This window comes from Ambystoma mexicanum, chromosome 14 (genome assembly GCF_040938575.1).
Source record: "Ambystoma mexicanum isolate Mex_15411 chromosome 14, UKY_AmexF1_1, whole genome shotgun sequence".
Classification (NCBI taxonomy): Eukaryota; Metazoa; Chordata; class Amphibia; order Caudata; family Ambystomatidae; genus Ambystoma; species Ambystoma mexicanum.
Genome location: NC_090940.1, coordinates 608401713 through 608424798, shown reverse-complemented (window position 1 = coordinate 608424798; position 23086 = coordinate 608401713). Strand labels below are relative to the sequence as shown.

Sequence of the window (23086 nt, the reverse complement as noted above, 5' to 3'; positions counted from 1 at the left end):
ATTTTCCAGGCTCTGCGAGCCTCCAAGGATCACTTTTGCAAACTTTTTCCACGTTAGCCGGAGAGGGGGTGAAGGAGATGTCCAATCCAGCGTGCACCTGGAGGGCATCATTTCGGACTTTGAAGATTTGTGGACTTTGAGTCTCTTTCTGTAAAAGGGCGAGAGGTAGCCATGTGGCTGGGGGAGTGGAGAAAGGGAGGAGGGAGGTGGGCATGGGTGGCACAGGAGGAGAGACAAGCCAGGGTGACACGAGAGGGCTTACCACGCAGTGCTTCCAGGTATTTTCCCTTGTGCTATTTGCAGCAGCCAATAAGCTAGCAGCTTACTGGCTGCTGCTGTTCTCCCACTGTCCTACCTTCTAGGATTGGCTACCGTCTCTCACACTGAGAGAAGATTGCCAATCATAGGAGGATGTTTTCAAAAATCATTCGGCCGAAGAATAAATGGTTTTCAGCCGAAATTCAGCCAAAGTCTTAATCGAAGCCGAAGTTCGGTACACCCCTAACTATTAGTGCCATGCCGCTATTGCCGACTTGAGGGGTTGCGTGCCCGCGTACTAGCCGCTATTAGTGGCACCGTTCTTAGCAGTGCCGCTAATAGCGGTTATTCGGGTCGTGATTGGCAAGGGAATTTAGCGATACCGGTAATCCCTTACCGGTATCGTTATTCCCTTAATGCCATCCGTGTAATGAGGCCCACAGTCATAGCAAACTACAGAGGAACGCTGAGAATCAAGAGAAGCCCGCATGAAGATAACATTGAACTTAACGATTACCTGGACAGCACAGCCCATCTCGGAAATAACATATGGTATCAGCACATGAAGGAAGTAGGACGAAGGCGATCAGAAGGAGAATGCTTTGTCTGTGCACTCCTACCGTACCGCATGGGAAAATCCAAGATCTTAGTGGCTGTAGAAATTGATGTCCCCACAGCACACTGTATGTCACACGTAGCAATGTGCAACACCAGAGGACAGTTCATGTGAAGAAACGCCTCGTTGATATCGGCCAACGAAAAGCATTAGCCCGATGAAGATGGCTACATCCAGGACATTGAAACAAGAAACAGGGCGCACACCAGGAATCACGTGATCCGATACGAGAACCCTGACGTCAAATGATCGGGAACAAGATGGGAAATAAACCCGAGACTGATTGTTCAAAGAAAAGCTGCAGAAGATCAAATCTGGAAGAAGAGAGGGCAAATGCAGATCTGGGGAACAGTAGTTCCCCAGATGGATGGGAAGAAGGAGTAGTACTCTGCTGAGCTTGGATGGTCCTTGGAGCCTGCCAAGAAGCAATAGAGAATTCACAAAGGTTGTGCAAACCTCTATGGCCAAAATTGGTATAGTTACTGACATGGGTCGAAAACAGAGGAGGACCCCTGCAAATAGTACCACTGGAAAGCCCGAAACTATGCTTCAGAAGTAACAGCACGAGAAAGATGGGGGAGAATCAAAATTGCAGATGAATTTATGAGGCCCCAGGAATGACACAAGAAACCGCAGAAATTATGGACCATTACTGGGCGTGTGGACCCAAAGCATATATAAGGCTACCGAAGAACTGGGGAGGCATATGCACTGGTGAATGTCCACGTTACCGTACTAGTGATCCCAAAAAATGACCTGAATTGGGGCAGTTTCCCGAGGGCAGATGCTCATCTAAGAAAAAGGAGATTTGTGGAACTGGTATCCAGGATGAAGAGAGACATGCGATCCCATATGAGCACAGGCTGTTCGGCCTCACCTCAACAGTATTCACAACACTACTCCTGCCGCACATTCAAGTTGGAGTGAATGCTAAGTTGTTGCAGATAACCAGATGGGAGTTATTGCAGACCATCAACTCTACCATAAAAGGGTCTAATGTGATCAAAGAGGAACTAAGAGCAATCCGACTGATGACCCTCCAGAACAGATATGTACTAGACATGATCACAGCGATGGATGGAGGTGTTTGTGCAAAAATTGGAGAATCGTTTTGCACATTTATACCATTGCACGATGAAGAAAATGGAACCTTAACAGAAGCCAGAAGTATGTTGACAAACCTAAAGAACCAGGTGATCGATGAAAGTGATGAAGTGGACGATGACAGCTGGTTTGGAGCCCTGTTCTCATGGGTCCCACAATGGATGGCAGATATATTCAAGTTCCTGGGAGCCTTACTAGCAATGATACTGCTAGGATTCTGTGTTATTAAAATAATCATCACACAGTTCCAGAAAACTGCGAAGAAAGCCATTGGGATGAAAATAATGGTCGATGTCGAGCCAGGATGGAAGCCCAGAGATCTGACTGATGAAGAAATAAGAGACTTTGTGAAAGCCAGTGAATTTGCGCCAGGAGGAACCAAGTTTACATATCCCAGGAAGCAGAGAAAGTATGAAGGGAAATTGATCTATTGCAGCCCAAATGGACAATGCCAGCTAATGACATGGAATAAAGATGAACATGTAAAGACCGCTGGAAAGTTGAAGAGTGTGATGAAAATATGGACCCCAAAAACGCACATGTTCACACCATTATGTACAAACCCTGAAAACGATGAACAAGACACTGAAGAATCTAAAGAAATAAATACAAAAGAAGAAGCAGAAGTGGTCGATGAACCGACCAGAGGGGGGAATGTAGAGGAGGTCCCAGACATGGCCTGCACCCCCGCCCTCCATTTTGAGGTACCAGGAGCATACTCACCAAGGTATGTGACGTATGAGGAGCAAATGACCCAACAGAGAGCTGCACTGGGACTCTGCCCAGTGAACATCAGAAGAGCCGTACCTGTTGAAGCGCCCATAACCAGACAGCCATGGGCTGCACGGTACCCTCTTGGACAACCATACCAGCAGCTGAGACGAAATTAAGAGTACCTAGAGACGGTCCACAAAGAGACCCAAAGAGCCTTAATGGATGGCCAGTGGAAATGACACAAGGGCCTGGACAGACTCGCAAATGAACGAAAACGGCTATCAAGGATAACACGCCAGTGCGAGCAGCTATGCAAAAAAAATGTAATGGGCACAGGAAAAGAGACAATATTGAAACGTAGGGAAACGTTGCTATGAGACAAGATGGAAGTAACCAACCAGTTAATGCGTGTAAATAGGCTTGGAACGCAAGAAGCTAAGAAAACGGTACTGCTTGCAATGCTTAGTAGAAGAACAGAGCGGCAAGCGCCAACCACATATCTACCTCAATAAGGCACGTTATACAGGTGCGACTCCATTTTGTTAAGCAGAAGTATGCCCAGGTGGCCAGAGGCCTACTAGGCCAGGTTTCATATTCCAGCTGAAGCCAGAAAGGAGAGCGGAATCGTAACTCAACAAAGAGCAGCTCATGCCTGAGAAGTCTAGGTCAACCCAAGGAAAGGGGGCGAGCGGCAACGCTGGAGAATCGAAACTTCAGAGCATACCAGCCTGCCCCGTGAAGGTCAAGATAAGAGGGGCCCAGGCAGGTGGCGAGGTTAAAGGAGAATCAAATGCACGAAAAGCTGGAAACTGAAGCAGATTCACGGCAAACAGACATGTGACCAGTCAAGCGCGAAGAATTACCAACGTCTGATGTCACCCAGATCCAAGGATGCCATAACTTCTCCAGATAAGAGGCTACAGTTTTGAGGCCATGCCCACTCAACTAATTGACACATAGCTCAAAAGCCCTAATTGAAGGAAGGGAGGCAGGGTGAATCTTGGGACACTAGGCACCTGGGTGTCCAGTCTGCATGCTGCTAATTAAAATGGAGATTTACGTCGAGGGGTGTAACCTGCCCAATCACAATGGACCAAGTTATCTAGGGTCCTATAGATAGTAGAACCAATGGGACGTCGTAGTTGTAGTGACGTCTATCACGCGTGATGCAGAGGGTTGGGCGTAGACGCCCACCCGATAAGAGTTATCCAATCCGCATGCTCTGTTACCATATACAGATATAGCACCTATACTTAAGTTACCTTTCCTAACCAATTATATTGCATGACGAATGTGGAGAGGTAGACGTCGGTGATGACGAGTTTTATGTATAAAGGTTGCTGTTCGACTGAAGTTCGAGGAAGTTGGAGCGAGACAGGTGATCGCAACGATGCTGATTTCCAATTGTTTCCCTGTTTGATGTGCTTGTCATTAAACCGACTTCCATTTGCCAAATTACTGAGTCCTCATTATTGAGTCGTGTTGGAGTAAGTGAATCCTGCACCCCCATCCCTCACATGGTGCAGCTATCTTGTCTTACAGGTAGTAGAGGGTGAGCACTGACCTATGGGCCCGTCAGTGAAACACCGCCCTTCTGTACATATTAATGAGGGATATCCCCCAACCCCTATTTATTTTTGCAACCAGCAAGGCATGGAGTTGGGCACCAGAGTGATCCATGGGGTCATATGGGTTTCCTTTAAACTCCAACATTTCACACGTTTTTCGACTCCATTCATTGCTCAGCCTCTGTTCACTATGCATTGTGTGTCCTCCTGTTTCATGCCCAATTCCTTTCGGACTGAAGATAAACCATGTTATTCTGCCCATGGCCACTGTTGAGAAGCAGCTAGCAGGACATGTCACCCACTGCACCTGCATATTGTGTAGCCCACTGTGCCTTGGGGTGAGGCATTCCAATTCTGCATTACCTGCTTGTACCTGCACTTGCCCCCCACTCTCCCTCTGACCTGCTTAATTGTGCAGCACGTGCACGCTCTACATGGCTCTTGGCCTAGTAGGAATGTTTTTGTTTTGTTCTCCTCACCCTTATCTCTCCCCCGGCCCCCTGCATTCTGTCTGGAGGCCTACTTGTTCTAGCAGTTGCACGATCCGAATGTCTCAAGGCCTAGTAGGAATGTTTGTTTTGTTTTTCCTCCCCTGCTCCCCCCCACTCCCTTTTTGTCTTGATGCGACTTGAAACACCATTTCGCTGTATAGGCACACGATACATGACCAATAAATAAATAAATTAACAAGGTCCTTCTTCCAGTGATTTCGATAGGCCCATTCTTTAAGGTGGTATACATATAGTTTTGATATATGATATGATATTTTAATCGCGCTCATACACAAGTGTTTCAGAGCGCAACGAGGCAAGGGAGAGGAACAAGAGGGGACAAAAACAATGATTTTACTGGGCCCAGTGACATTGGGAACGTGCAAGTGCAGGGGAGTGGAAAGGGGGAAAGTGGAAGAGTAAAAAGTGCTGAGCAAGGGATAAAACAACAACTGGTAGTGCAGCCATCAAGGTGGTAAGTGCAAGGTTAAGGCGCAGACAGGGGGTGTCTGATAAGTGCATGAAGGGTATGTAGGGTTACAGATACATACCCAAGTGCTGGGATGCCAGGAGGCAGTGTGGGTGGGTGAGCAGGTACCTGGGCCCGAAAACCAGAGGCTAACCAGGTGCGAAGTGCTGAAGCAAAGCAGAGTGAATGGCAGTGAAGGCATTCAGCCCAGCGGTGTACTAAAAGGAGAAGTCAAAAGATGGTAAGAACATGTACAATTATATAATTCATCATCAGTGATGTCATCAAAGATGAGGATCATGGCTTACATGTATTCTTGCTGCAGACTGGGATGTTTCGAAAGACATTTGACACTGGACCGAAAGACAAACCTTGATTTGTAAATCAATTGCCTTTGGGGAGGGGTTTATTGTCAAAGCACATTTTTCATCCAGCCTCTGACAGAGATCAAGTCTGAACTGTGGTGTTTAATTTCGTTTGAGTGGTACCCAGGATCTTTCCCAATAGATGTATTCTGTCACCAGCTCCCCTCCCTGTCCTCCTTCTGCCTCCCGCTGGTTTATAATTCACCTTTTCTCTTCTTGTCTGCTCTCTCCCCTCTTTGCCTCTGCACCAGTCCTTCGTTCTTTCTCTTACATCTTCTCCTCCAGCCTCTGTTGGTCGCTCTCTCTTCCCCTCTCGCCTTGTTCTCTTCCCTTCTCCTCTTCAGTTGCTCTCCTTTTATCATCCAGGCCTTGTTTGTTCTGGTCTTTTCTCACTTTTCTGCCTCCTCTTCCGCACCCTACCACATTTCTCCTCTGCCCTACCCCTCCTCCCTGCCTCGTTTTCTCCACCTCTCTGCTCTTTCTCACTTATCCTTCTCTCCCGCCTTCTCTCTTTTCTATCTCCTCCCCCACTGCCTCCAGAGGGCCTGCAAGATGCAAAGAAGCTGCACTCTGTTTGGAACTTACACATCAGTGCACATTATTACCTGAAGGTCTTCAGGGAAACGCCCACGTTTGTTGTCTATTAAGGCTGAAGATCCGTTTCACACTCATGTATTGCTCCTCTATAGTAGGTCTGGCTGGGTCTGTGTTGTCCTGATTGCTGCAAGATGCCATGATAGGGAACGGGGGTGGTGGGTTAGGAGTAGTAGTAGGAGGATGGGGTCCACTAGGTGAAGTAGGGCAAGGATTAGCAGACACAGGACTAGAACGAGGGGGAGTGAAGGTCTCGGACGAGGAGGTAGAAGACTAGAACTAGATGGATGATGAAGACTAGGAGGACAACGAGGAGTAGGACTAGGATGAGGACTAGGAAGGCTAGGACAAGGAGGAATAGGACCAGTTGGAGGATGACGATGAGGAGGAGTAGGACTAGAAGAAGGATGAGGACTAGAAGGGGTACTAGAACTAGGACAACTAGGACTAGAACGAGGAAGAGCAGGACTAGGACATGAGGGGGCTAGGACTAAGACAAGGTAGGCTAGAACAGAGACGAGGAGGGTTAAGTTGAGGAGGAGGACTAGGGCTAGGAGGTCTAAGACGAGGAGGGAGACTAGATGGAGGACGAAGATTAGGACTACTGGCATTAGATGAGGAGGGCTTGTTATAGAAGGAGGAGGGCTAGGACTAGGAGGAGCACTATGGCTAAAATGAGCACCAGGAGAAGGAAAGACTAGGAAGAGGAGTATGAGACCTAGGAGGAAGGGTACTAGGAATAGGATAAGGAGAAAAAGAATGATGATGATGATGAGGAGGAGGACGATTAGGACGAGAACTAGGACTAGAAGGGGGACCAGGTCTAGGATGAGGACAACTAGGAGGAGGAGGGCTAGACAAGGATGTGGAAGAAGACTAGAACAAGGAGAACAGAACTAGAAGGAAGAGGACTGGAAGGCGGAGGGTGAGGAGGAAGACAAAGGAGGACTACGAGAACTAGAACAATTAGGATGAGTAGGAAGACGAGAATGAGGAAAATAACTAGGACTAAGAGTAGGGGGAGCAGGAGAGCTAGAATGAGGAAGGCTAGGAGGATGTCAAAGAAGACTAGGACGAGGAGGAAGACTAGAACTTTGAGGAAGTCTAAGATGAGGAGGACTGCAAGGAGGAGGATTAGGAAGAAAAGGACTAGGAGTGGGGCTAGGGGGACAATTATGCCTAACAGGAGGAGCACTAGGTCTAGGAGGATAAGAAGTAGGAGGGACAAGGAAGGCTAGCACTGGGAGGACCAGTAGGAGGAATAGGACGAGGAGGACTGGGAAGAGGAGAACAAGGACTAAGATAACATGGATGAAGAGGACTACAAAGAGGACTAGGATGAGGATAAATAGTAGAAATAGGAGGTGGTCTATGATGCAGAGGATGATGATGAGGAGGAGGAAGTGGAGGACTAGAAGGAGAAGGCCTATGAGGAGAAGGGAGACTAGGATGACTAGTAGGAGGTGATCTATGATGCTGAGGAGGACGGAGGAGAACTAGATCTAGGAGGAGGACTAGGAGACGGAGGATTTGGATGAGGAGGATTTAGACTACGAGAAGAACTAGGTCTAGGAAGATGGCTAGGAGGAGGACTAGGACGGACAAAGAAGAGTAGGAATTGGAGGGCTAGGAGGAGGAAGAATAGGCCTATGAGGAGGGCAAGGAGTAGGAATAGGATGTGCAGGATTAGGACTAGGGCTAGGGGAGGGCAAGGACTAGGAGGAGGAGGGGCATAAGGATGACAATGTCTAGGAGGACTAACAAAACTAGCACTAGGAAGACTAAGAGGAGGAGGAGGAGGAGATCTTTAGGAAGAGGACTAGGATCTGGAGGACTAGAAAGTGGAGGGGGGCTAGGCCTAGGAAGAGGAGGACTAGGATGAGGTAGACTAGGAGGAGGAATAGGACTAGTAGGAAGATGAGGAGAACGATTAGGAGAAGGAGAACTCTGTCTAGGAGGGGGGAGACTTGTACAAGGAGGAGAAATGGGATGTGGAGGGTTGGGAGAAGGATTAGGATGAGAACTAGGAGGAGGTCTAGGAAAGAGGATGGCTAGGTGGAGGAGAAGGATGAGGAGTAAGACTAGGACTAGAAGGATGACATGGGCTAGAAGGAGTAGGACAAGGAAGAATAGGAGGAGGAGGACTAGGGCAAAGAGGAGGGTGACAATGAGGAGGAGGACGACTAGGAAAATGAGGACTAGGATGTGAAGGACTAGCACGAGGAGGATCAGCCTAGGAGGAGACCAAGGACTAGAACTTGGAGGAGGAGGAGCAAGAGCAGGACTAGAAGGTGGCAGAGGACTAAGAAAAGGATGAGGACTAGGATGAAGATTAGGTCTATGACTAGGAGGAGGACCGGGACTAGGAGGAGGCATATGAGGATAAGGATGAGGAGTAGGAAGACTAGCACTAGGAGGACTATGAGGAAGAGGAATATGATTAGGAGAACTAAATGGAGGAAGAGAACTCAGTCTGGGGAGGATGGGAATAGAAGGAGTAGATCTAGTAGGAGGACTACGATGTGAAGAGAGAGGAGGACAAGGAGGACTAGGAATAAGATTGGGACTATAACTAGGGGGACAAGAATGCATAGGACTAGGAGGAAGGGGAGGAGGACTAGGATGAACAAGAGTATGAAATGGCCTAGGATGAGGACTAGGGTGAGGACTAGGATACGGAGGAGGACACCGAGTAGGAGGGGATTGGGATTAAGCGACAGACCACTGGGAAGACCAGCACTAGGAGGACTACGACTAGGAGGACGGGGCTAAGAGGAGGTGGAATAGGACTAGGCGAAAAAGTAACAGGAGGATGAGGAGGGGTAGGAGGAGGAATGAGACTAGGAGGAGAAAAACTAGGAGGAGGACTAGGAGGCGCAAGAGTACTACTAGGAGGTGGCCTAGGATGAGGAGGCAGCAGTTGACTAGGAGGATGAAGATGAGGAGGAAAACTAGGAAGACTAGCACTAGGATAACTAGGAGGAGGGGTAGGTGTAGGAGAAATATGACTTGGAGGAGTAACAGGAGGACAAGGAGAAGGAGGACTAGGACAAGTGGAGGATAAGACTGTGAGTAGGAAGACTAAGAGGAGTAGGACTAGGGGTGGACTAGGAAGAGGAGGAGGAGGACTAGGAGCAGCAAGCGTTGAACTAGGAGGGGGCCTGGGACGAGGAAAAGGGTGAGGACTAGGATGAAGAGTAGGACTTGGATTATGACTAGGAGGAGGACCAGGACTAGGAGAATCATCAAATGAGAATTAGGTGGAGAACTAGGAAGACTAGCTTCAGGAGGACAATGACTAGAAGGAAGAGGACAAGGGGGGAGGAATAGGACAGGAGAAGGACTAGGAAAATAATTAGGAGGACTAGGAGGATCGGGATTAGGTGAAGGACAACCAGTAGGACCAGGAAGACTAGAACTATCAGGACTATGACTAGGAGAAAGAGGAGGGGGGCTAGGAGGAGGTGGAATAGGACTAGGAGGGGGAGTAACAGAAGGATTTGGAGGGGGAATATCAGGAGGACTTGGATGAGGTAGGAGGGGGACAAGGACTAGGAGGAGAGCTAGGAGGAGCATGAGTAGAACTATTAGGAGGCTAAGGATAAGGACTAGGATGAGGATTTGGGCTATGACTAGAAGGAGGAGTGGGAAGATGAAGATAAGCAGGAAAACTAGGAGGATCAGAAAGACAAGCACACTGAGGGGGACTGGAACTAGGAGGAAGAGGACTAGGAGGAGGTTGCTATGAGGAGGCATAGGACCAGGAGGAATAACAGGAAGACTGTGAGGAGTAAGAGGAGGAGCACTAGGAGGAGGAGGAGGAAGAATAAGAGGACTAGCACAAGGAGGAGGACTAGGGCATGGAGGAAGACTAGGAAGAGGAGACAGAGAGGATGAGGCGAACTCATCTGGGAAGAGTACTAGGACTAATAGGGCTACCATGTGGAGGAAGTGGGCAAAGAGGATGAGGACAATGGCAAGGAGGATGAGGAGGACTATCTTTAGGAGTAGGACTAGAAAGATGACTAGGAGGAGGAGCATGACTAAGAGGAATATGAGGAGGAAGACTAGGACAAAGATTAGGAGGAGGACAAGGAGGATGCCTAGGATGAGAAGAAGGAGGATTAAGACATGGATTAGGACTAGAAGGAAGAGGACTAGGATGCACAATAGGAGGAGGACTCTGAGGGATACATGGATTAGGACCTGGAGATGGCATAGGGCTAGGTCAAAGACTGCTAGGAGTCCACCTGGTGTTTAAGTGTTGGGACGTGGGTGCTTTGCAATGTATAATGCACAGCAAAATACATAAATCCAGAAAGAAATATGTTGCCACGTCACAAAATACACAAGCAAGAACAAAACTTGTGCTGTACCGCCCACATGCTCACAATCATTAGCACAATAGCATGTGTGGCTCTGCACAGATGACAATGGAATGCATACAATGTTTGTTTACTTTCGTTGTGAAGGTAACCGCATGTTCACATCTGCCTGGTTAAACAAAGGTGATTGATTACCTTAGTTCACAGCTGTTACCCGCATTAACCAGCTCATAATGTGCACTTCTGGACATATTATCATGGAAGCCAAGGAAATGCTAGATTATGCTTATTTCAAGTGACTGCCAGGTTAGAAAACCTTGGGTTGGATTGGTCAGGTTATATGAGCTCCTGAGGTTAGAAAACATTAGGTTGGATTGGTCAGGTTATATGAGCTCCTGAGTTTAGAAAACATTAGGTTGTATTGGTCAGGTTATATGAGCTCCTGATGTTAGAAAACATTGTTTTGGATTGGTCAGGTTATATGAGCTCCTGAGGTCAGAAAACATTAGGTTGGATTGGTCAGGTTATATGAGCTCCTGAGGTTAGAAAACATTGGGTTGGATTGGTCAGGTTATATGAGCTCCCGAGATTAGAAAACATTGGGTTGGATTGCTCAGGTTATATGAGCTCCTGAGATGAGAAAACATTGGTTTGGATTGGTCAGATTATATGAGCTCCCGAGGTTAGAAAACATTGGGTTGGATTGGTCAGTTCATATGAGCTCCTGAGGTTAGAAAACATTGGGTTGGATTGGTCAGGTTATATGAGCTCCTGAGGTTAGAAAACATTGGTTGGATTGGTCAGGTTATATTAGCTTCTGGGGTTAGAAAACATTGGCTTGGATTGGTCAGGTTATATGAGCTCCTGAGGTTAGAAAACATTTGGTTGGATTGGTCAGGTTATATGAGCTCCTGAGGTTAGAAAACATTGGGTTGGATTGGTCAGGTTATATGAGCTCCTGAGATTAGAAAACATTGGTTTGGATTGGTCAGGTTATATGAGCTCCTGAGGTTAGAAAACATTGGGTTGGATTGGTCAGGTTATATGAGCTCCCCTAGGTTAGAAAACATTGGGTTGGATTGGTCAAGTTATGAGCCCCTGAGGTTAGAAAACATTGGTTGGATTGGTCAGGTTTTATGAGCTGCTGGGGTTAGAAAACATTGGCTTGGATTGGTCAGGTTATATGAGCTACTGAGGGGATCCAAAGTTAAACAAAATGTACTGAAACTGAAGTCTTTGCTTAATTCATAAAATCCCTTAGTTATGTTATTAAGGAAAATGTGCTTATGGGATGTTTTTGTATTGCGGTTTTATTTAATCTGTACCAAAAAATAAATATGTAGGGCCTTCCTTCATTATGGCCCTTGTTATGGCCTCTGATGTAATCCCCAAAGGCCCATATCCTCCCAGTGGCAGATGGATGGATTTGGATGGCATTTTCCAAAAACTCTGAACAGGATGGACATTTCGGGTGGAAATTGTGGAACGGTTAAAAGGTTATTTGGAAATCAAAAAATTTGCTGTTTTCAGTCTACTCTCATTCTTTTTCCCCATACAGAAAAAGGACCTTTCATTGAAAACCTGTAGTGTGAAAACTGCTGAACGGATTTGCACCAAAATGAAACAACTTGGGCACAGATTTGGGGTAAAACTGTGCAGTAGTTTTTTGAATATTTTGATGGAAAAGGTGATGCTTCTGGTTCCACAAAACGTTCTCCCATGGTGCATTGCACCAGTGGGGCTTTTCTAAAATGGAAAGCTGCCATTGTTTCCTCTGAGGGAAGCCGGAAAAGAAAAGTGGTCAAATGTATATTTGAGGGGACGAGCAGTAGTGATTTTATATCAGGGCAAAGGTTGGGGGTCAGGGGAAGAGGAGCTCATCTCTACCGGGACAATTCTGCAGAAATTTGCAAGACATGCTCAGATAAAAAGGTCACATGAACTGCCAAGGTTTTTGTTTAAGAGGGTTTACCACAAAGGTACTTAACATTTTATGGTTTGGGTCTATTTGACCTAAACATTTGACCTAATCACATTGGATTGAATTTATTTGACCTTTTTTCGGTCTAAAATGTGCAGGGAGACCCCCGCAACCCCCAGGCCCACTTCCCCTCAACCAAAGCTATGCCCTTACCCACCCCCATATATATATTTAATTAAATTTGACTGAAAAAATATCCAATCAAATGTTTTAGGTCAAATGTTTTTAGGTCAATTATGCTAATATCTCATTTTATAGGTGAATATGTTATTGTGTTGTCCGACTCCAGGCCTCGAGGGCCGGATCCATGTCGGGTTTTCAGGATACCCCTCATTAATATTCATGAGAACATTTGCATACACTGACTCTAAATTTATGCCAATTTTTCCTCATGAATATTAATGATGGATAGCCTGAAAACATGTCTGGATCCCGGGCGTCGAGGCCTGGAGTTGGACAACCCAATGCATGCCTCTCTTAGTAAAATTATAAACCAGGTACACAGACGGGCGCAGGTAAACAAAAGTGAATTTCCAAGAGGGGCTATTTAAGCTTTAATGCGCTTATGTTTTCCAAATGCTTCATTTCATCCCTGCCAGAAGAAGGAGTGACATACTACAAAAGCTTGAAAATCGCAAATAAAGGACTTGACTTGTTTTCTTTTGGATCAAAACTCTATTCAACCCTTGGCAAACAAAGTACAAGCACACTGAAATAAGCGTGTGTGTGTGTATATATATATATATTTAAGACTGCATGCAAGTGGAGAATTTTAGATCATTTTCAGGAAGCAAAATTCACATAATTGTAACTGCATATGCGAATGCCTTTGCAAGGGCAGTTTGAGGCGTCTCTGAAAAACTGCAATTTGAGGCCGTGCCCGGGAAGGAGCAGTCCCTTCCTAGAACATATCCCCGATTCTGCAAAGGATGTTCACTGTGATAGGCCTGTGACCGTGGCAATATCTAGCATGCCTGGTTCCCCTGTTGCAAGCAAGACACTAGATAAAGCATACCTGACAAATGGTCTTCTGAATCCCCGCCCTGCATTGCTCTGCCATGATGGAGACGTCCCCCCGCCTGGGTAAAAGGCTGATGGCACACCTCCATGCACATGTGATTTTCAGGAGCACACCCAACTCTTGTATATGCATGGAGGGGTTTGATGGATTTCCTTGTGCTTGCAGCCCATCCATACCCTTGCAAGCAAGTCCACTTATCTAAACTGGGGCTTGCACCAGGAAATGATGGGAGCAACATGCCAGGGGCAATTTACTTCTGTAAATTCTGCTCCAAGCAGGTCTTGTGAAAGTAGGTCATGGGTAATGGATCGCTCTCTCAAGGGAAGTAAGCTTATTTAGTGTGTACAAATGCTGGATAACTGGATCAGAAAGCTACATTTAGGTTCAACACTTAGATACCGAATGCAGGAGCTAATAAATAACAGCCTACTTCAATAGTTCACACCACAAAATGAATTGTCTGTAGGTGCTTGTGTAAAAGGTGTTCTTACCTCAATGATACTATGCCCGACCTCAGAAGGATGGAAGGTTGGGTCTGCTCTGCTGAGACTCAAATCTGTGACCTCGATCTCATGTGGGCACTCAATCAGCAAGTTATTTTTTCACTGGTGTCAGAAGTGGGATCAGGCGCTGGGGTTCCGCACTAGCACCCCATAGTACTTTTGCTAGATGTCTTGCAAATGGTCAAAGACTGTCTACAGTGGTGCCAGTGTGGCTCTGAGCCACTACCTAGGAGTGGTTCTGGTGGATTCCTGAAAAGGATGTGAGTCGGTGTTCACAGCGGCTAATTTGGAATCTGACCAGCCCTTCCCTGATTACTGCTGTTAGCTTCCAGGGGAGTATTTGCCAGATACTCCCTCACGCTAGTCCCAGTGATAGAAGAAAGCGGATCCTGAGCCCAAGCCTCTCATCAACGCTGTTTATTTCTAGAAGAAACATGAACTGGATAAAGAAAGTTCCAGACTAGCTAGAGTATTACCAGATGTGTCACTTAAACCTGCATCCTTTATTAAGCTCCTGCATTAACGCTTAAACCTGCATCCTTTATTAAGCTCCTGCATTAACGCCAGGGAACCGAATGCTCCATCAGAGCTGGATTAAATGGTGTCGTTAGTGAGGTCTGACACTGACCCTCTTTCTAGCATTGCTAAATTCCTAAAGAAAGTATGAACCAAATAACTTTTTAGAACTCTTTTGCAAAATAAGTAAACTCTTAGAAGTTTTTCTTTACAGATACACTATGCAAGGCCCAAGATCCTCTCGGTTTGCCATTGTTGTTTTGCTCCTATAGCACAGAATTAGCTACCTGATTTGGTTACGTCTTTATATCAAAATAATGTATAACGAATGCCCATATCTCAAATCTTATATCTTAAAATCTTTTATAGTGAATGCATTTTTTTGGGAGGGGGCGCCCAAACCCCTGTTTCCCACCCCTAAAAACCCACCCTGACCGTTCCCCAAAAATATTTAACCCCTTACCCCACCCTAAATACATTCACTATAAAGGTTCTCAAGATAAAATATTTGCTATATGGGCATTCAATATATAGGATTCGATATAAACACTATATACCGCTTGATTTCTGTCAGACCATTGTATACGTTTATTTGAATTGTGTGTCATGAGAGATTAGAGGTATGTTTGTAAGGGAAGGAAAAGGGGTGGCGTAGGATGCAGTTAAGGTCATTCATGGCAGGGAGTCCAGGCTGTGTGGGGGCACACAGGGGGAGCTAGTAAACAATGGTGGGGAGCAGCTCCCTACTCGTGTAAAGATTGAACTGCAAGGCGAGACGAGATGTGCAACTTAAATTATATGGGGAGTTTTGTGAATTTGAATCTCACCATTATTTGCCCAAACTATTTCCTATTCGTTAAGAATGGGCGAATGCCCTATAATCGCTTTCCACCAGCAGTCCCAAGAAGGGGCAAGGCAATCTATGCTGGGTAACTGGCATTGCACTCTGTTTGCATTCACAAAATGTTTCTTTACATTTTGGAAATGGACAAATCAATGCAGGATTTGATACAAAAATAGAGGAGGCCAATGTTTCTTTTCTGATTGCTTCCTGCTGAGCGTTTGGATGGCAGCCCCCCTTTATATATTTGCACTTTTAAAGTGCTCATACAGGGGCTGTTACAGGAATATGTCCTAGTTGCATATTTATAACGCGCTTAAGCGCCGACCAGGGAATCGAACCTGTGTTGCTGTGTGTCGTCTTGGTTCCAAGGTGTGCTCCTTGCCGCTGAGCTATCCTCCCACACAATATATATGTGTCAGATTAACCTTCACATGTCTGCCCGCTTATTGCTCCCATGTCTTACCTATTCCTTCAATTGAACTGTTTCCCCAGAAGAACATTTTAAGCAAGAAAATGGAACATTGTGTCCATCTATCGCTCTCAAATACAGTAGTTCCACTTGGAGGCGGTTGATGGCTTCGAGAAGTGCTGTTCATCTCTGGCCCTGGACACTACACACCTCGGGATAAGCACTACATGTGTAAATGAATGTGTTCTCATGTGGATCTGCGGGATACAAATGGATGTGAGGAATAATCAAGGGGGCTGGTATACAGTCTTTTCACCTAAAAATTTTTCATCGAGAGCTTTTTCACCGATAAATGTTCATTGAAAGATTTTTTCATCGAATAAACAAAATTCTGCGAAACATTTTATCTAAAATAAATGTATGTATGTTTGGGTGGGGTAAAGGGTTACATTTTGAAAACAAGGGATTGGGGGGGGGACCCCCAATAAAAAAAAATATAAAAATGATTTGGGAATGTTGGGGTGTGTTTGTAAGGGTGGAAAATGGGAGCTTGAGGGGGACCCCTCCACACCCCAATTAAAACAATAAAAAATCGGTATACATGTTTTCGGCGAATAATGTTATTAATCAACATTAGGTGAAAAAGTTTTAGGTGAAAAAAATTTGATGAAAAAAATCTTTAGGTGAAAAGATTACGCGAAAAGACATGTGGCCATCCAGGCAATTCTTAAGCGGCAAGAGTAGTACAACCAGGTTTAAGCAGTAATGAACCCTTTTATTTTTGGGCACAGAGTTAATCCAAATGCCAGGTCCTCGCACTCTAGTTATCATTCACTACATGAGCATTCGGTACTTTTGATGATAAAGAGGGGTGTGGGTTCATTGCAGAGGTTGACCAGGAAGTCTGGATTCTGGGGATATGAAAGCTATCTTGTTTAAAAGGAGCCTGGTATTTACTTGGTGTTGGGTGATGTATTCGGTGTGAAGCGAGAAGGGAACATCCAAGAGATCAGGGCGTCGAACTCCGATTGGTCACTTTCGTAGTTCAGAATAATTGACCCTATGCTTTTGCCAGCCGCTTGAGTGCGTGTTCCACCATGGATGGCCGCAGAGAAAGGCAAGATTCACAAGTTCGATGGGCCCTGGCAACGGAGGATTGTTACAGTCCAAGTGCAAGACACTTTGGAAGATGCTGCTGTATGAGTGTGTGTGTTGGGTGGTACATTAGCCAGTGCAGTTGTCTAAGAATAAAGGTTCCTGACCTGCAGGTGAGCTGAATGGGCCTCCAGCTGATGCCTGGTGATGGGGTCTTTGGAGAATTGTTGATATGATTCCTACATTAAGGCCACCCTTTGTAATGTGTGGCCACGTTGACTTTGGTCAACGACTGTCCATCTCAAATTTCTCGTTTTCACGTCTGCACCGCGGCCAAATTCTCTCTCCGATCTGATGAGACGCTTTTGAAGCTAGTTATGGAATGCATTCTGCCGTTGAGGGGGGTGCCTCTGAATAGGCCGTGGTTCTGGTCAAGGTAAGTACTTACCATAGCACAAGTTGTGCACTCTTCCATAGTGTACCACCTGGCACCCAACCAGGAACCACAAAGGGGCAACTACTCGGACGCTCATGGCGAGAGTGACCTCACTGACAATATTGTAGCTACTATTTATTTGTTTGTTTTGAGATTGGTTATACAACAATGTGATTAGTTCCTGTCTCATTGGCAGATCAACAAAACTTACAAAATACTTTCATGTGTGGGCCTACATTCCCCACAGCAGTAGGGTCCGCCACCCCCCTTGCACATGCAGAGGTTGCAAACAGATCAAATGCAGAAGTGGTTGTGAGGGATATGCCAGCTGTCGTTCAAGAGAAGGAATTGAAGGGTGACCTAGAACATCAGTTCCTGCTGAGTAAGGCTGACCGCTTGATGCCCCTGTTTCTGCCCCCACCTTCTCAAAAGACAGAAGAGACGCTAATGGCATATGATGTGATGGGAAACGAGTGCCGGCAGTAGGAAGAGAGAGTGGGGAGCTCTCAAACATGCTGTGAGAATTTTGGGGTGAGTCAACACTAGCTACTTCCCCTCCCATTCCTCATATTGTCTCTCCGTCCACTTCTTTCTCCCACTAGCTAGTGGGACTTGACCCTTCATCCACACCGGACCAATCGTTGGTTGTTTTCTGGCTGCGTTCGCTGTGAGTGCATGCAGTGTGCGCCGGGTAGCGTAAGGCCCGGTTCGATTTTTGGGGGCTAGACGGTGGTTAATTCCCCGTTCTTGTCCAGCTGCCACCCGCGGCTCATGACGTTCACCACCACAGCGTAGAGGCGGGTCCATGCCACTCGTGTTTCTGAGGTGAAGGCTTCTCCTAGACCCTTCTCCAAGGCGTAGATCAGGGATTCGCCCACTGTCTGCAAATGTAACACACACAGGCATCCGGGTTAGAACAGGATGTGAGGATGCAATTGACAAAGCTGTGACCAAAGCACAGCCCGAGTACAGCCTTACAACAGCCTCCCGGCAGCCTTGGTAGACACGCCTTTCATTGATTGTGGGAGCATCAACACTGAGGGTCACAGGTTCATGACAGCCCACACCCTTCTACTGATGAGCATGTGAACATAACATGAGAGTACAGCCTCAGCAAATCTTGTGGGAACCTAAGTTTACCAAATGCGCGCGCGCGTGCGCACACCCACACACAACACACACACATGCGCGCTATTGAACAGCCTCATTTGAGATTACAAACCAATATTACAAAAGGTGTAGGACGCTTCAGAGTTTAGAGGAACGACAGCGATCCTCTAAACTCTCAACCGTCCTACACCTTTTGTAATATTGGTTTGTAATCTCGAATGAAGCTGTTCAATAGCGCGCGCGTGCGTGTGTATGTGTGCGCGCGCGCGTGCGCATTTGGTAAACTTAGGTTCCCACAAGATTTTCTGAGGCTGTACTCTCATGTTATCGCTATTGCTTTGTCTGGTCGAGTGATTAGTTGATTCCTGCAGCTTGACACATGGTTTGCTTGGGACAAAACTCTGAAGTTCCCAATCCAACGGTTAAGTATATACTGGTGGGTGGGTTGGCAAACCTTGTTGGTAATGGCGCTGGATTATGGTAACAGTCTGGATATTACAAAAGGTCTTTCCAAACATAATGTCCTGGGACAGCCTTAGAACAACTTGAAACCAGACAGTTTCCATAGAACAGTCAACACCTCAGAAGAGCCGCAGACCAGCCTCCATTCACACACCTACCAATGGGCATCCGAGTATTTTAGGAAAGGGCATAGCCTTGCGGCAGCTAAGGGTCCCCAAAGTTGGGACAGGAGCTTGCTGCTGTCACGTTGATGATCACAAATTGGTCGAACAACAAACAAGTAGGCGTGCTTTTTGCGTATTGTTTTCTCTACTTTTCGCTTACGTTAAAGGAGGCCATCTTGACGCCGATGGCTTTGTGCTTTCTGCCCAGTCCAGTGAGGTATTCCTCCAGGGAGGGTAGGTTCTCCAGGTTGGTCACCGCTGCGTCAATCACCGACATCACCTGCAGGTGGAAAAAGGGGGTGGTCCAGAGGGAGAGAAAGAGAGGGAGGAAGTCTCAGGGTTAATAGGTACAGCACATCTGGAGAGAGAGAGAGAGAGAGAGAGAGAGAGAGAGAGAGAGAGAGAGAGAGAGAGAGAGAGAGAGAGAGAGAGAGAGAGAGAGAGAGAGAGAGAGAGAGAGAGAGAGAGAGAGAGAGAGAGAGAGAGAGAGAGAGAGAGAGAGAGAGAGAGAGAGAGAGAGAGAGAGAGAGAGAGAGAGAGAGAGAGAGAGAGAGAGAGAGAGAGAGAGAGAGAGAGAGAGAGAGAGAGAGAGAGAGAGAGAGAGAGAGAGAGAGAGAGATATATATATATATATATATATATATATATATATCCCTTATTGCACTACTCTAACGTGGGGTGAAATAGCTATTTGCAAATGTGGCCTTCCAGCTTCCTGGCTTCATTGGGAGTATATTCAAGTGGGGTGTTTCTAAATGCTCCGGGTAGGTGTGCTTTTAATGGTCCCTATAGGGGAGCCGGTACCCCTTGGCCACGTTGTGGCTGAACCTTGAAATGTTCATGACACTGAAGTTAGAATAGTACATCAAAAATTATAGGGATATGCAAGTTGTTTCTCCATAAATATTTAAGAGGGGGTCATTTATTATTCTAGATCCAGCTCTAGAAATGTGGGGGAAGGTTTGTTGTTTTGGAGCATCTGTGGTGGGAATACTATGAATTCCCCAGGGGAATTTTGAAGGTACACTTGGGAAAGTGTGAAACTGGAAATTCCAATGACCTTAGGCGACGGAGAGACTTGTACACACGCTCCCTTCCCACCGGGCAAGGAAAGTGGCTCCAACTCAGGCTAGGGCCATTCAGCCCTGCAGGAGTCGGTGGCCCTGTCCTTCTCTTGCACCTCAATCCACACTGCTTCTTCTCACCTTACGGATGTGCTCCAGGAAGTCCGGGGAGGCCAGGCATTCTTCTGGGCTGGAGTAGCGCCGCCCATTGTACTGGAAGAGGGGCACAAGCTCGGGTTCTAGATCAAACAACCTGTGGGAAATGAGAAAACCATGAATGGGAAGCCAGCTGAGCACCCAGAACATCTGAACATGTGCCCTTCATTGGACCAGCCAGCTGAGCATGCAGAAAGTCTCAACAGATGCCCTCCATTGGAGCAGCCAGCTCAGCACGCAGAAACGTCTCAACAGGTGCCCTTCATTGGAGTAGCCAACTGAGCACGCAGAACATCTGAACAGGTGCCCTTCATTGGAGCAGCCAGCTGAGCACGCAGAACGTCTCAACAGATGCCCTTCATTGGAGCACCCAGCTGAGCACGCAGAACGTTTTAACAGATGCCCTTCATTGGAGCAGCCAGCTAAGCACGCAGAACATCTCAACAGGTGCCCTTCATTGGAGCAGCCAGCTGAGCACGCAGAACGTCTCAACAGGTGCCCTTCATGGGCAGGAACAGTTTGACAACTGAAACTCTATTTAGCTGTGTGGAAACCTCAAATCTCACCTCAAAGCGAGAAGAGTGCACAACTTCTCTGCCTGTGCACCACAGACACTGCTGTTAAGGGGGCGTGGTCATCATACACTCTGTACCTACGCATGACTGACATCAACCCTGGAGTGGCGGGACCTGCATAGACGAGCATCACTCACATCACACCGAGCCTGCACCCTAGCATCTTTTTTATCGTTGGAAGACTGATATCCCACCAGTTTGAGGGAGCCCGGCAACTGTGCCTATGAAACACTGCTATCCTCTAGAGCGTTTGGGGTCCTGTGCATGATTAATCTCAACCTCAGAATCTGGCCAGCTTACATCTCAGTACCAATAGCTCATTATTGCCCACAGAGTTTGCAATCGCCCCACCGCTGTACCTGTCCTTGACTGATATCACCCTCAGAATCTGGCCAGCTTACACCTCAGTAGCAATAGATCACTTTTGCCCACAGAGTTTGCGATCGTCTCCCCGCTGTACCTCCACTTGATTGATATCAACCTCAGAATCTGGCCGGCTTACACCTCAGTAGCAATAGATCACTATTGCCCACAGAGTTTGGATTCGTCCCACCGCTGTACCTCTACTTGACTGATATCAATCTCTGAATCTGGCAGGTTTACATCTCAGTACCAATAGATCACTATTGCCCACAGAGATAGCGATCGTCCCACCGCTGTACCTGTACTTGACTGATATCAACTTCAGAATCTGTCTGGCTTATACCTCAGTACCAATAGATCACTATTGCCCACAGAGATTGCGATCGCCCCACCTCTCTACCTGTACTTGCTGATATCATCCTCAGAATCTGGCAGGCGTACACCTCAGTACCAATAGATCACTATTGCCCACAGAGTTTGCGATCGTCCCACTGATGTAGCTGTACTTGACTGATGTCAACCTCAGAATCTGTCCGGCTTACACCTCTGTACCAATAGATCACTATTGCCCAAAGCGTTTGCGATTGCCCCACAGCTGTACCTGTACTTGACTGATATCAACCTCACAATCTGTCCGGTGTACAGCTCAGTGCCAATAGATCACTATTTCCCATAGAGTTTGCGATCGTCCCACCGCTGAACCTGTATTTGACTGATGTCAACCTCAGAAACTGGCCAGCTTACACCTCAGTGCCAACAGATCACTATTGCCCATTGAGTTTGCGATCGTCCCACTGCTGAACCTGTATTTGACTGATGTCAACCTCAGAATTCGGCCAGCTTACATCTCAGTACCAATTGATCACCATTGCCAAGAGAGTTTGCGATCGTTCCAACACTGTACCTGTACTTCGCCACTGGGGTCTTCCCATCCCCCCTGAAGCACTCCCTTGTGCACCCTCTTCTTAAGAAACCCTCTGCTGATCCCTCCTGCCCGGGCAACTTTCGTCCAATCTCCATCACTCCCTTCCTGGGCAAGCTACTGGAGAAACTGGCCATCTCCCAGCCTAATCTCCACACTGAATCTGTTGGTTGTCTTCATGACCATGAGTCGGGCTTCAGAGCTGCCAGAAGCACGGAAACTGCTCTCATGAACATCCGTGAAGACCTGCTCTCCAACCTTGTCTCTAACACCCCATGTGTCCTCATCTTGTTTGACCTCTCTTCTGCCTTTGACACTGTCCACCATGCCATCCTGCTAAAGTGTCTCTGCGATAACCTAGGTATCACCCGTCAGGCCCTGGTATGGCTGACTTCCTTCCTCTCTGACCGACCCTCCCAAGTCCAACTTGGGTCCTTCCTCTCCACTATCTTTTTCTCTACCTGCGGTGTCCCCCAGGGGTCTAACCTCTCTCCCCGGCTGTTCAACCAATACCTTGCACTCCTTGCCTACCGCATTGCCACTCTCTGCCCCAACTTTCAGTGCTATGTGGATGACACTCAACTCATCTTCAGGCTACCTTCAGCCACCTCTTCCCCCTCCCTCATCTCAGACTGTCTGTCTGCTATCCAGGAGTGGTATGCCACCAATGAGCTCTGCCTTAATGCCAGTAAGACTGAGATTCTCCTCATCGGCACACCTACTCCCTCCTTTCCTGCAGCTCTCTGGCCAGCCACTCTTGGCCCTCTTCCTGCTCCCACCTGCAAGGCTAAAAGCCTGGGTGTCATCTTCGACTCCACACTCTCTTTCTCCCCTCACATCTCGGACGTCTCTAAGAGGTCACACTTCCAGCTGCACCTCCTCAGAGGTATTCTTCCTTTCCTCTCCTTCCCCCAGAAGCTCACTGTCTCCAGAGCTCTGGTTCTCTCCAGGCTGGATTACA

At 47.0% G+C, this 23086-nt stretch overlaps 1 protein-coding gene across 1 annotated transcript in view; it reads right to left on the bottom strand.

Annotated features, from left to right (window-relative positions):
* Positions 1-17431: 17431 nt before the first annotated feature.
* NGB (neuroglobin) overlaps positions 17432-23086 on the bottom strand; it is a 117690-nt gene continuing 112035 nt past the window's right edge. The window contains exons 2-4 of the mRNA XM_069638010.1: positions 20251-20362; positions 19206-19325; positions 17432-18190 (exon numbers count right to left, since the gene is read on the bottom strand). Of these exons, the coding sequence (XP_069494111.1) occupies positions 18032-18190; positions 19206-19325; positions 20251-20362 (391 nt within the window). The 3' untranslated portion in view covers positions 17432-18031. The remainder of the gene's footprint in view (positions 18191-19205; positions 19326-20250; positions 20363-23086) is intronic.